The 13,143-nt window shown below is 33.4% G+C and overlaps 1 protein-coding gene across 5 annotated transcripts in view; it reads right to left on the reverse strand.

The window, feature by feature from the left end:
• The window catches only part of LOC108917945 (large proline-rich protein bag6), a 56,720-nt gene that overhangs the window by 5,111 nt on the left and 38,466 nt on the right, over positions 1-13,143 (reverse strand). For all 5 annotated transcript variants that reach the window (XM_018724764.1, XM_018724763.1, XM_018724765.1 and 2 more), the window contains 5 exons: positions 10,464-10,600; positions 10,244-10,412; positions 9,963-10,187; positions 9,685-9,903; positions 6,668-6,793 (listed from right to left, as the gene is read on the reverse strand). In XM_018724764.1, coding sequence (XP_018580280.1) covers positions 6,668-6,793; positions 9,685-9,903; positions 9,963-10,187; positions 10,244-10,412; positions 10,464-10,600 — 876 coding nt within the window. The remainder of the gene's footprint in view (positions 1-6,667; positions 6,794-9,684; positions 9,904-9,962; positions 10,188-10,243; positions 10,413-10,463; positions 10,601-13,143) is intronic.

Genomic DNA, 13,143 nt, shown 5'->3' on the forward strand with positions numbered 1-13,143 from the left:
TTTCATTTAACTTAATAAGTTAGCTATTGTATTGCCAAATTTCAGCTTGTGCGGTATGAGATATGTATAATTTTTTTATTTTTTAAATTTTACTAGTAATTATATAAAAATATACAACTCCAAATATTTATTTACACTAAACGTTATGTGTGAAAGAATCTATTGTCTATTTAATTTTCTGATTCATTACCCTCAAACTCATGGTCGCTGGAATCGATGTCGATTCCTGACATTTCTTCCTCATCACACGCTGTTTGTACATAAGTGTGAAATATTTTATGGGGTGGTTGCCGAAGTAATTATGTGAAAAAAAATTCATATAAACGTAGGTCGAAATATCCTTCATTTTCGAGATACAGTGTTTAAACTCTAATTTTTGATCTATTTTTATTAATTATTTCAAATAGTTTTAAAGATATTGTCTTGAAATTTGATGGTTGCATTTTATTTAGAAATAGAAATTAAAAATACGCAACTGTAATAAAATATTGTTTTATTTTTTTCCTCAAAACGATACATCCTACGAAAAAAATTGAAGGGACTAATTTCATTCACAATTGATGGCAGATTTCTGAAAAAAATATCAAAATGGGAAAGTCAGTAGTGTATCATTTTTGTTTATTAAAAGAAGTTGTAGCATTCTCACACGAACGCCACTGGTGCAAGTAGAAATATTCGGATCATCCCAAAATTTACACACTTATCCTTCCAAAGTGTTTTACAAATTTCGAGTCAATATCTTTAAAAGTTTTTGAAATAATTAATAAAAAATGAATAAAAAATTTTGCAAAATAACTTCGGCAACCACCCCCAAAATATTTCGCACTTATTTACAAACACCCTGTATAATAATAATAATAATAATAACTATTATTATAATTATATATCATTAATAAAATGTTAATTATAAAAAATAATTACATATAGTACGAATATTTTTAAATATTTTTAAATTGTATTTTACATATATGTAAATTAAATAATCAAAAATTTACACTTAAATAATTAAATTTCATTATAGAGCGAAATATATTAGTATATTCTAACCTCTACTATTTCTTTGTTCATCCTCGATAATTATATCTCCAAGGGAAGAGGGCAGCTGTTCACCCTCGAACCATTTAAAAATAAATTTGTTCCCCTTCTCTTCCCAGCCGAAATCAGTCGGATATAATTCTGTTGGGACCTGAAATGAGCTTATACTTTGTCCGCAGCAAATGTTGATGCAGTTCAATTTTATGTTATGTATATAAGTATTTAAATGTGAATATTTATTTATTAAAGCTCTTTAAATTGAAAAACTCGTTAAATCGTTTATTGTAAATAAATATTCGAAAAAAGTTGTATATTTTTATATAATTACTAGTAAGACTTGAAAAATGAAAAAATAAGATATCTCCTACCGCAAAAGCTGAAATTTGGTAATACAATATCTAACTTAATAAGTTAAATGAGAAAAATGCTCAGCTTTATAATTAGTGATTGAAAAGTGCTTAGCTGATAAAGTTAAAGATGCAATGCGCCCGCATGCCTAGTGATGTGCTGCACTTTCAACTCGTCAACCGAGCACTTATACACCGCAAAAACTTCAGCGAACAATTTTTTTCGTATAACTGATTAAGACGACTATTACTTTACCAAATTTCGGCTTTTTCGGTATCAGTTTACCTAACGCATATTTTTGACATGTTTAGGTGAAAAGCCAAGGCATAACCCCCACTCTAAAGTCAGTTGATTGCGCTTTTCTTTTGTTCATAACATAATTGATTTGTCGACAAAGTATCAGCTTTTGCGGTATTAGTTTTTTTATTTTATTATTTTACGTGTTTAGGAGGCTGCTGCAGCTGCACCCCCCGGAACTGCGCGAGCTGGAGGTCGATTTACTTACTAGTGATACCAAATGAAGCGTAGGAAAAATGTTCAGCTTTTGCCAATTGACTAACTCAAAACGGTCGCTGGCTCCCGGGCTATTATTTAAAGAAAAATAATTTAGACTTTTAAGGTCATTCTAGTTTTGGACAATGCTTCAGGTCACCATAGCAACTATAAAGGTGATATTTTTGCCTCCTAATACGACAGTTTTACTGCAACCTATGGACCAAGGTATAATCCAGGCTTTTAAGCTCTATTAAATTAGACCAGCGGTCGGCAACTGGCGGACTGCGGGAGGTAAAAACTGGACCGCCAAAAATTTTTTGATAGTATAAGTAATCAAATTATTTGAAAAATATTTTTCTGTAGATAACAATACATTTGAGTGCCACCTTTATCATTTTTCAATAGTTAAAAGGTTAGTTAAAAAAAACTAGCTCAAGAACGTAAATGTAACTTCTTCCATTGATTTTTGAATACAAATATTCATGTCTTATATTTCATATTATTTTGTGAGTGCAAATTAAAATAAAAAATTAATAAGGAATTTTTTTTCTCAAGGAAATTGGATGCCAAGCCGAGAGATGTTGATAGGCGATTTTTTGCATGTGAACAATTGCTTCAATGGCAAAAGAAAGAGTTTTTTGCATTGTATTGTCACTGGCGATGAAAGATGGAAACACTATGACAATCGTAAACGTAGAAAAACGTGAGGATTGTCTGGTCATGCACCTATATCGACGGCAAGGCCGAATATTCATGGTTCGAGGCTCATGCTCTCTCTGTATTTCCAGCTTGGTGTTTGTACTATGAGCTGCCTCAACCGAACAAAACCATCATGGGTGATCGCTACCGAACACAATTGATGCGTTTCAGCCGTGCATGGATAAAAACGGCCGCAATTCAAGCAAAGGACGATACAATAATTTTTCAGCATGACAACACTCGACCACAATGCTGAGATGTTTTACCCCACTCGCCACATTCACAAGATATTGCTCCATCAGATTATTACTTGTTCCAACCCATGGAACACGGCCTGGCTAAGCAACACTTCCAATCTTACGAAGATATAAAAAATTTGTATCGATTGGTGGATATCATCAAAAAATTAGTTGTTCTTTTGACACGGAATCTGTATGCTGCCAGAAAGATAGGAAAGAGTAGTGGCTAACAATGCAAATACTTTGAAAAATAATAAGGTACACAATTTTTCACGATAAAGCCTTAAATCTACAAAAAAATCCCTCAAAATTAATTCACTGTCCTAGTATATTGTGGATAATTGAGTCCTCTAGTATCAAAACCCCTTAAATCCGTTTTTGATGAAAAATGAGATATACGCAAATTCCCTATTGATGTGTTCATTCAAATGATTGCAAAAGTTACCTAATGTGTATAAAAATGTACTCTAAAAAGTGCGTTTAGATTCAAACGCCACGAAATCCATTTGAGCTAACGTTCACACCCCACTAAATCCAATCATAGCCAATCATAGAAGGCTAACGTGACAACACGTGGTCGGCGACGCTGTACAAATTTAATTTATGCAGTATTAGATCAGTCATTGTTGTGCTAGTATTATTGTTTTTAGTTTAGTCTTGTATTCGTTAACAAGTGCCAATAAAATAATGTCCGATATTACAACACAAATTGAAATTGTAACACCAGATAAAGGTAGAAACCGAAGTAGATGTTCCAGACCTGAGTGTTTAATTTTATTTTTTATTATTTTAGTTTTTTAGTTTTTCATTAGTTTATTATTAATTTTTACTCGTTTTATTAATTATTAATAGTAATTCATAATTACCTTATTAGTTTGTCTTTAATAAAAATGTGTGCCACCTACATTTTTTTTGTCATTTTCATTTGTTCTTTGTCAAAACCCATTAAATCCACTTTACTGATATTCAAAATCAATTAAATCCTATAGTTGGTTTCAAATGCCACTAACTCCATTTTTGTTTTCAAATTTGTGGGTTTATTATAAACAATTTTGTTGTGTTTGATGCAATTTGTTGTCCAGTTAGTATTAAAATTTCACAAAACAAAATTTCATTACAGAGTCGCTGTCAGAAGTTGGTTAAACAGTTTTTCTTCATTTATGCAAATTTCACTAAAGTGGATTTAACCCTTTCACTGCTCCAGATGTATATATTCGCTAAAAATTTATGGGCCTCAAACTGCTCCAGACATATTAATTCGCATGAATAGTTAAATTGAATCAGGCTGCTCAAACCGTATATATTCGCAATCATGCGCATTAGTGACTGGGTTATTGCAATTGGTAAGGCGAATTTTTGCGGGCGAGCTTATACCGATTGTGACAAATATTTTTATGGAAAGAGGTGCTGGTAATTATACCAAGATTATTCATGTTTCTTTCAGTTTCTATTTAGTACATATATACTGTATTTTATTCAAAATAAAATTGTAAAATTTATCGTAAATCGTAATTTAACACAACATAATGTAAAACTATAAGTGGTCTAACTGCTCCAGACGTATATATTCGCACGCGATAAACTTTCGCGCACGGCGCGGTAGTTACGTTCAGACGTATTGCGCAGCGAAAGGGTTAAGGGGTTTTGATACTAGAGGATTCAATTGGTATTAGACTAGGCGGTATCTGATTTGGTTTGGGTGAATCGTATATCCACAGAGATTTTTGGCTTTTTGACTTTCAAATATCACTAGAAATGAAAATTTTTCTGTGCGCATAAAAAAAAACGTGGGCTTAACTTTTGGCGGTACAATATGTTAAAAAAATTTTAAAAATGTCATATTTTGCTTCCTCTCTAATTATGTATCTTTTCAAGAGTAGATTTTAGGCGAAAATGGAAGAGGAAACAAATGTTTGTAATTAAATTTTACAAAATCGAATAAATCGTGATTATTGTAAAAATGGAAAAAATCGCCAAAAGTGGGGTTAAAAAACATTACTTTTTAGGGAATTTTTTTGAGGTCTGTGAGTTGGGTATAGGGTGAGTAGGGTATAGGTACTTGGCTCAAGAAAAGTTCATGTTATGTAGAATACCAAATGCCAAATTTCATCAAAATCGGTTCTATTGGTTTTGCATAATAATTTTGCAATGCAGATTCTGAAAAAAAATTTGCAAATTTTCAAAATTTTGCACAGCAAAAACCAAGGCCCTTAGATACTTGAAAATTTAATTACATATAGTAGGGCTCCCAAGCTTTCAAACGCTTTTTGAAAAATTCGAATTCGTCAATTAGGAGAGCTCTGGCGCTTGTTTAAACATTGATCAAATTTTTGTACTTATAAAAAATTAGAATAACTTTGTGAATATTCAATCAAATAAAAATTTTTAAAGCATATTTAAAAAGTTATTGGATAGACGCTTCTTTAAAAAAAAAAAAACAGATTGTCATTTACATTAAATGTACTGGGACATCCGGGCTAATTTTTCGAAAAATACCTGGTATTCCGAGTACTTATCAGGTCTAAGTTTGAAATACTTTTCTTCATTGGCAACCTACTTTAAAACACGTTTAAAGTTATTTATGCAAGCGAGAAATTCAAGAAAATCGTACGGGTGGTGGTGCAGAGCGCGGCCTCTTTGGTCTGCTCGAAATTGAATCGGCTAGTTCAAAACCGCAATGCGCTTAAAAATTTTTAATATCTCAGCTTCTAGAGGTCCGCTTATGATGATTTTTTTTTAAATCGGTGTCTCGCGATTTAAATAAAAAACAATTAGCATATTTTCAAATGCCTATCGTTAATAATTGGTCTTTCAACAGTCCGATAATTATTTATCTTCAAACTTCCTTTAATTATCAACTTTATTTTTTTATTTTATCAAAGGTAAGAGCATAAACTTATATACTGTTTATCAAAGATCAAAAACAAATTTATTTCAATATTCTAAAATTGTTCAAACTACAATTATTTTCAAAATATGTCGAAAATAGTAATTAAGTTATTAATTAATTAATTAATTAATTGATGATAGTAATTAATTATTAATTACTATCATTTCTTGTGTGATTAAAGTATAATTCAAATATTATTTACTATTTAAAATATAAGCAAATGAGAAATTAGCTCATTATATTACAAAAATACAAAATTATAGTACAAAAATTCGACCAATGTTTAAACAAGCGCCACAGCTCTCCTAATTGACGGATTCGAATTTTTCAAAAATCGTTTGAAAGCTTGAGAGCCCTTCTATATGTGATTAAATTTTTGCTGTGCAAAATTTTGAAAATTTGCAATTTTTTTCAAAATCTGGATTGCAAAATTATTATGCAAAATCAATCGAACCGATTTTGATGAAATTTGGTGATGATTCTACATAACATTAACTTTTCTTTAGCCATGTATGAAGGTCCTAGACCCCAAAAAAATTCCCTAAACAGTAATGTTTTTTAACCCCACTTTTGGCGATTTTTTCCATGTTTACAATAATAATCATGATTCATTCGATTTGTAATAGTCATATTTTGTAAAAAATTTAATTACAAACATTTTTTTCCTCTTCCATTTTCGCAAATGATACATAATTAAATAGGAAGAAAAATATGACATTTTTCGAATTTTTTTAACATATTGTGCCGCCAAAAGTTAAACCCACATTTTTTTTATGCGCATAGAAAAATTTTCATTTCTAGTGATATTTGAAAGCCAAAAAGCCAAAAATCTCCGTGGATATACGATTCACCCAAAGATGGACTCTTTGAAACAGATACCGTCTGGACTATATAAGTAATTAAAAAGGTAAGAGAAAATACTTTTGGTTTCAGTTGAAGTTTAAATATATTTATAGCCTACCTCGGGTACTTGTCCATGCCAAGACTCTGATCCAATAACTATATTTGGCAAAGGTTCAGTGTCTTCTAGAACTATTGTTGTTCCTAATTCATTTTCTGTAGGTACAGTCTCGTCTAAATCCATTGCCTAAGAAGGTAAAAAGATCGTTACTAAATATTAAAAATTAACAATTTACCAACATTTTGACTAATCTACTATTAAATATGTATGATCATTTAAAAATACGAGACACTCAAGTTTCTTAATAATATTTAATGACTAATCAATTCGTATAGCCTAGATATATGTCAACTTTTTAATATGCATGAGGTTAACCTCGATCAAATGTTTACTTGTATCACTGGTTTTATAAGCTAGATTGTATTATTTATAAGGTGTACAGAAATGCATATGCCAAACTTTACCCTTAAAACAATAAAAATTTTTATATTAAAATTGTCAAACCTCGAAATGACGAAAAAACTGATAACTTCTATGTAATTTTTAAAACAATTAAACAAATTGATATTAATAAAGATCATTAAAAAATCTTACAAAAAATGTTTTTATTCCAACCGTTTCCGAGACAGAACTAATTTAATAATTTAGTATATTTTCAATATGAATGAAGCAGCATTTTGACATAAAAAAGAAAACAGTTTTATACAGGGTTTTATTCATTAACAATGGGAAAATCGAAAGCTGAAGATACTACACGTGAAATGGTGACTATTGACGCAAACATGCCTTATGCGAAAGTTGATAGTTTCGGAAATATAGGGTGTTAAAAGTTGAAATTTCAAATCGTTTTTTTGCGATTATTCTGAAAATATGTAGGTTAGGAACTTGAAAATTTGTGAAACTATATTTTTATAGGCGACAAATAAGATGCGTGCTGCAATTTCAGCATTGCTCGTAGAGGGCGCCACTTACGACAAATTTTACCGAAAATTTAGTTAATAACTTTTTACCCTGTATGTCTAACATGAAACTTGATTCAAAATCTGAAAGAGCAATAATTTTTCCATTAATTATGTATTTTGTTTCATATCGGTATCTCGATCCCTTTTTGAGAAAAATCAATTTAACGAACATTATGTTTTGATAATACGAGAAATTAAAACCGAAACAAACTAAGTGTTTCCTCATGTTATTACAACATTTAACAATAAAACAAGATGAAATATGTAATAATGATTTAAGGTAATTATTCGAAGAATCCACCTTTGACACTGATACACTTTACACAACGTTTTCTAAGAGATTTAAAACAACATATTGGGATTGCGTCTGACTTCGTTGGCAGCGATTTGTATTCATTGCCACAACCCTTCATGCGAACCAATACATTCTTTGTAAACTATATCTTTCATTCGAGACCAAAAAAAAAAAATCAAGAGGATTGAAGTCCGGACTTCTGGGTGGCCAAGCAAAAATGCCACATAGCCAATCCAGCGGTTTGGAAAAACTGCACCTAAATATGCACGCACTGGCCGAGAAAAATGCGGTGGAGCTCCGTCGTGCATGACTACATGTCTCTTCTTAAATAAAGTAGAAGTTTTTCAAGCCGTGGAAGAATTTTTTGCTTGGCCACCCAGAAGTCCGGACTTCAATCCTCTTGATTTTTCTTTCTGGTCTTAAATGAAATATATAGTTTACAAAGAATCTATTGGCTTGCATGAAGAGTTGTGGCAAGGAATACAAATAGCTGCCAACGAAGTCAGACGCAATCCCAATATGTTGTTTTAAATCTCTTAGAAAACGTTGTGTAAAGTGTATCAGTGTCAACGGTGGATTCTTCGAACAATTACCTTAAATCATTATTACATATTTCATTTTCTTTTATTGTTAATTGTTGTAATAACATGAAGAAACACTTAGTTTGTTTCGGTTTTAATTTCTCGTATTATCAAAACATAGTGTTTGTTAAATCGATTTTTCTCGAAAACGGATTTAGATACCGACATGAAACGAGAGTACATAATTAATGGAAAAATGATTGCTCTTTCAGATTTTGAATAAAGTTTCATGTTAGACATACAGGGTAAAAAGTTATTAACTAAATTTTTGGTAAAATTGGTCGTAAATGGCGCCCTCTATGAGCAACGCTGAAATTGCAGCACGCATCTTATTTGTCGCTTAAAAAAATATAGTTTCACAAATTTTCAAGTTCCTAACCTACATATTTTCAGAATAATCGCAAAAAAACTATTTAAAATTTCAACTTTCAACACCCTGTATTTCCGAAACTATCAACTTTATAAGGCGTGTTTGCGCCAATGGTCACCATTTCACGTGTTGTATCTTCAGCTTTCGATTTTCCCATTGTTAATGAATCACCCAATATAAGCAATAGGAGTTGCTAAATTATCTTGAATATAATGCAAAATATTACACCCCTGAATTAGACTTGAGATTAATTACACAGCCCCACAGAAAAAAAGTGGCAGGTCCGAAAGACAAGACCATGGTATCCATATGGTTTTGGGGTCGCTGAATCCGAATCCGGTGTCCGTTTGACGCGATTAGCTCTGGTTTAAGGTCCGTTCAAGGTCAAATGTAGAAAATCAATTGTCAACAAACTAAACCTACATGTCTATATGTTTTTGGAGTCACTGAATCCATGTCAGGCCAAACGAACAGCAGATTCGGATTCAGCAACATAAAAAACGTATGGATATGTAGGTTTACTTTGTTCGCAATTGATTCTCCACATTTGACCTTGAACTGACCTTAACCCAGACCTTATAGGGCCAAACGAACACCGGATTCGGATTCAGCGACCCCAAAACCATATAGATATGTAAGGTATACTTTGTTGGCAATTGATTCTCTACATTTGACCTTGTCTTTGACTTAATCACCATTATGTCTTCATGCAAAAATTATTCAAAATAATATTTTTTGGAGTCAATACAGGGAGATGTTGACAACCCTAATAATATGAAACCACCGTAATACTCACGATTATTTTAAAACTCACAATAAAGAAAAAGATCCTCAAAAAAACATCAGCTTTCTAAAAAATTATACATTACCTCAACTTGTGAAGTGGTGCTAACATTATGCACACTGGCATCACCCACATCATTTCTATTTACAACTGACGGCAGCGAATTTTCTGATCTCCTTACGATGTACGGTTGCAGTACACTTTCCGGTACACTCAAATTTGACATAACCTGACGCAAATGAACGCGACTTGTCACAAGAGTCCAGTTTTGTATCTCCTGGGGAACGTCCGCCATAAAACGATTCTGAAATAATGCCGCATTAAGAAGCCATGTGGTACTTTGTTCGCGGGGATAAAACCCACCATAACTTGTTCGAAGACTTGCTCCACGCCCTCTTGTCCATTGGAACTTGCTCTGAGCGTCAGAGAGCACAGTTGGTGGGCGGTCGTAATACACTGATCTGAAAGGAGCCGGACACTGTTCGGGCTAAGGTTTATAGCAATGCTGATAATGTTTGGTAACCGGTGTCGGAATAACTGTTCTGCAGACCTCACCATATCTATATCGTCTTGCACAGGCAAGGCTCTCTAAAAATCGAGAAAGAATAAAATTAATGCATTAAGTTTTCGTTTCATTGACTCACGAAGTTTTCCAGGAATGGTTGCATTTCTGCTATGATCCTATCAACTCCCCTATCAACACCAGCAGGGGACGTGTCCCCGTCACACACCCTCGTTCTGAAGAAATTTTGAATTTCAGTTCGATTCCTGTTGATAGGTTCAAAATTACCGCTGTTTAGAGTGAACAAATCGCTGAAAATATAAATATTATTTGACATTCCTAAGCTAGGTTGTAAAACTTACACAAGAGTTAGATTTCTAACGAAAAGCATTATTAAGTCGGTAATAATACCTTCACCTTCTACATATTGCTCATCTTGATGAAATTGCTGTAGGAGCTGATCTAAGGTTGGACCTTGTCGTATTAGATCTGGCAGGTTCTAATGTAAAAAAAGAATTACACATACTTTTATGGCTTTGCATACTAGGTGTTTTGAAAAGACACCATAAATTCAGAGGCTGCTGGAATATAAAACTATCTTTTGTTTTTGAAAAACAGATATTTTTTTCAAGTCAAATTTTGGCCATATACAGGGTGTCCCTAAATTAAGGGGCAATATTTCTACACGTCGAAAAGGATTACTTTTTCTTTATATAAACGTGGGTCCAAAATTATTCCTAAGGAAGTTACGAGGGTGGTCTGAAAAGTTTCCGATCTCAACATGAAGATGGCAGCACTCGTAAATAAAAGCTAGCGAATTTCGTTATTCATCTGTTGACAGTTACTCACCAAAGTTTCAGCCATTTTGGACGCGCAGTTGTTATGTAACAGTCGCTTGAGTAAGTTGATGTGAGTGTTTTTATGAAAATGGACAAAATCGAATATCGAGCTGTCATTAAATATTTGTTTTTGAAAAGCAATACGCCTACGCAAATTAAAGATGAGTTGGATTCTGTGTATGGGGACTCTGCACTATCATTTGCCACAGTGAAATTTTGGGCAGCTGAATTTAAACGTGGCCGTAAGAGCTTGGGAGATAATGATCGTTCGGGACGTCCAAAAACTGCAATTACCGACGAAAACATCGCCAAAGTTCACCAAATGGTGCTAGACGACCGCCGAATTAAAGTGAGAGAGATAGCAGCGGTTATGAACATGTCAAAAGAACGTGTTTGTCACATATTAAATCAACATTTAAACATGAGAAAGCTGTCCGCGCGTTGGGTGCCGCGTTTGCTCACGTTAGACCAAAAACGTGTTCGAATGAACATTTCCAACGCTCTGTTGGCGCAGTTTAGGCGCAGCAAATCCGAGTTTTGGCGCCGATTACTTACTGTAGATGAAACTTGGATACACCATTATGCGACCGAAACAAAAATACAGTCCAAACAGTGGACTGCAAAGGGAGAACCGGCCCCAAAAAAAGGAAAAACTATATTTTCGGCTGGGAAAGTGATGGCGACTGTTTTTTGGGATAGTAATGGAGTTATTTTAATCGATTTATCTTCAAAAAGGAAAAACCATTACAGGAGCATACTACGCATCATTACTTGACAAGCTGAAGGCAGAATTTGCGGAAAAACTACCACATTTGCAGAAAAAGAAAATCCTGTTTCACCAAGACAACGCACCGTCTCACACCTCAGCGGTTGCCATGGCAAAAATCCAAGAAATTACGGTTTGAACTGCTTGACCATCCGCATTTACTCACCAGATCTAGCCCCAAGCGACTTCTTTTTGTTCCCTCATCTAAAAATTGCGCTCGGAGGACAGAGATTTTCGCCAAATGAAGAGACAATCACCTCTGTGAACAATTATTTTGCAGAGAAAAACGCCCAATACTATTTTGAGGGGTTACAGAGATGGGAGCATCGCTGGGAGAAGTGTGTAGAGTTACAAGCAGACTATGTTGAAAAATGAAAAAAAAATTCTGAAAAAATCTTGTATTTTTGTTAGGTCGGAAACTTTTCAGACCACCCGCATATAGCCTCTTAAAGGGGCCTTTCTGATGATGTTTTTTTCTAAATAACCCTGAAACAAGTTGAGATAATATTTTTGTGTAAAATCCGTTTAAAAATAATGTTACATGTGTTAATCACCGTGAATCGAAATTACCAATATTTTCTATCGTAGCGGGTTGTGAAGAACAAAAACGCATTTGATGTTATTTGCATTGACAGTTCAGTTATTTACTTTTTACGAATGTTATATTCACAGGAATTTATTATTTTTAGTAAATTCTTATTTGACTAAATAAAAAAACAACTGAAATTATTAAATAGTAATACAATAAACTAATAAAAATAATTGAAAACCAAACTATTAATAAAACTATCTTTATCTCAATACTAATTTTTAGCTCAAAAAGGTTTCCATTTTGCTGAATAAATTTTTCAACTCGTCAAATTACCCGCAAAGACCTCAAAACTTCACAACTATTTTCCCTGATTTGATTCGCAGCCAAATGAATCCTCTGTTGTAATTCTTTCAAAGGATTACCCCACAGAAAGTAATCTAGAGGATTTAGGTCTAGAGATCGAGATGACCATGGGATGCGGCCACCTCTACCTCTCTCTTTGGAAAAGATCGGTGGAAAACACGATGCGAGCGCAATGAGCTGGGGAACATCTAGCACAAATGCACGAAAACATGGGAAAGAACTCCACCAAGCGTGATCAAGACTAGCACAGACCGTGATGCGATGAGACCGCAACCGCCTAATGTGTTCTCTGATTTAAAGTTCTCATCCACGGTGCAGTTTATCGAACAGTAATATCAATATGTCGTCTTTTATTTATCATAACATTGCAACAGCTACACACATTCGATTGCTCTTTTGATAATTGAAAACATTTTCTCGTATCGTCTGACTAATTGCTGGCAGAAGAATTAAATCCCTGCCAGAATTGATCATAAAAGGTCGATGAATCGAAGTGATTTTAGATATATTGCTCATTGCCTTTGATAAACCATACTGTCATT

Source organism: Anoplophora glabripennis, unplaced genomic scaffold, assembly GCF_000390285.2.
Source record: "Anoplophora glabripennis isolate ALB-LARVAE unplaced genomic scaffold, Agla_2.0 scaffold66, whole genome shotgun sequence".
Taxonomy (NCBI): domain Eukaryota; kingdom Metazoa; phylum Arthropoda; class Insecta; order Coleoptera; family Cerambycidae; genus Anoplophora; species Anoplophora glabripennis.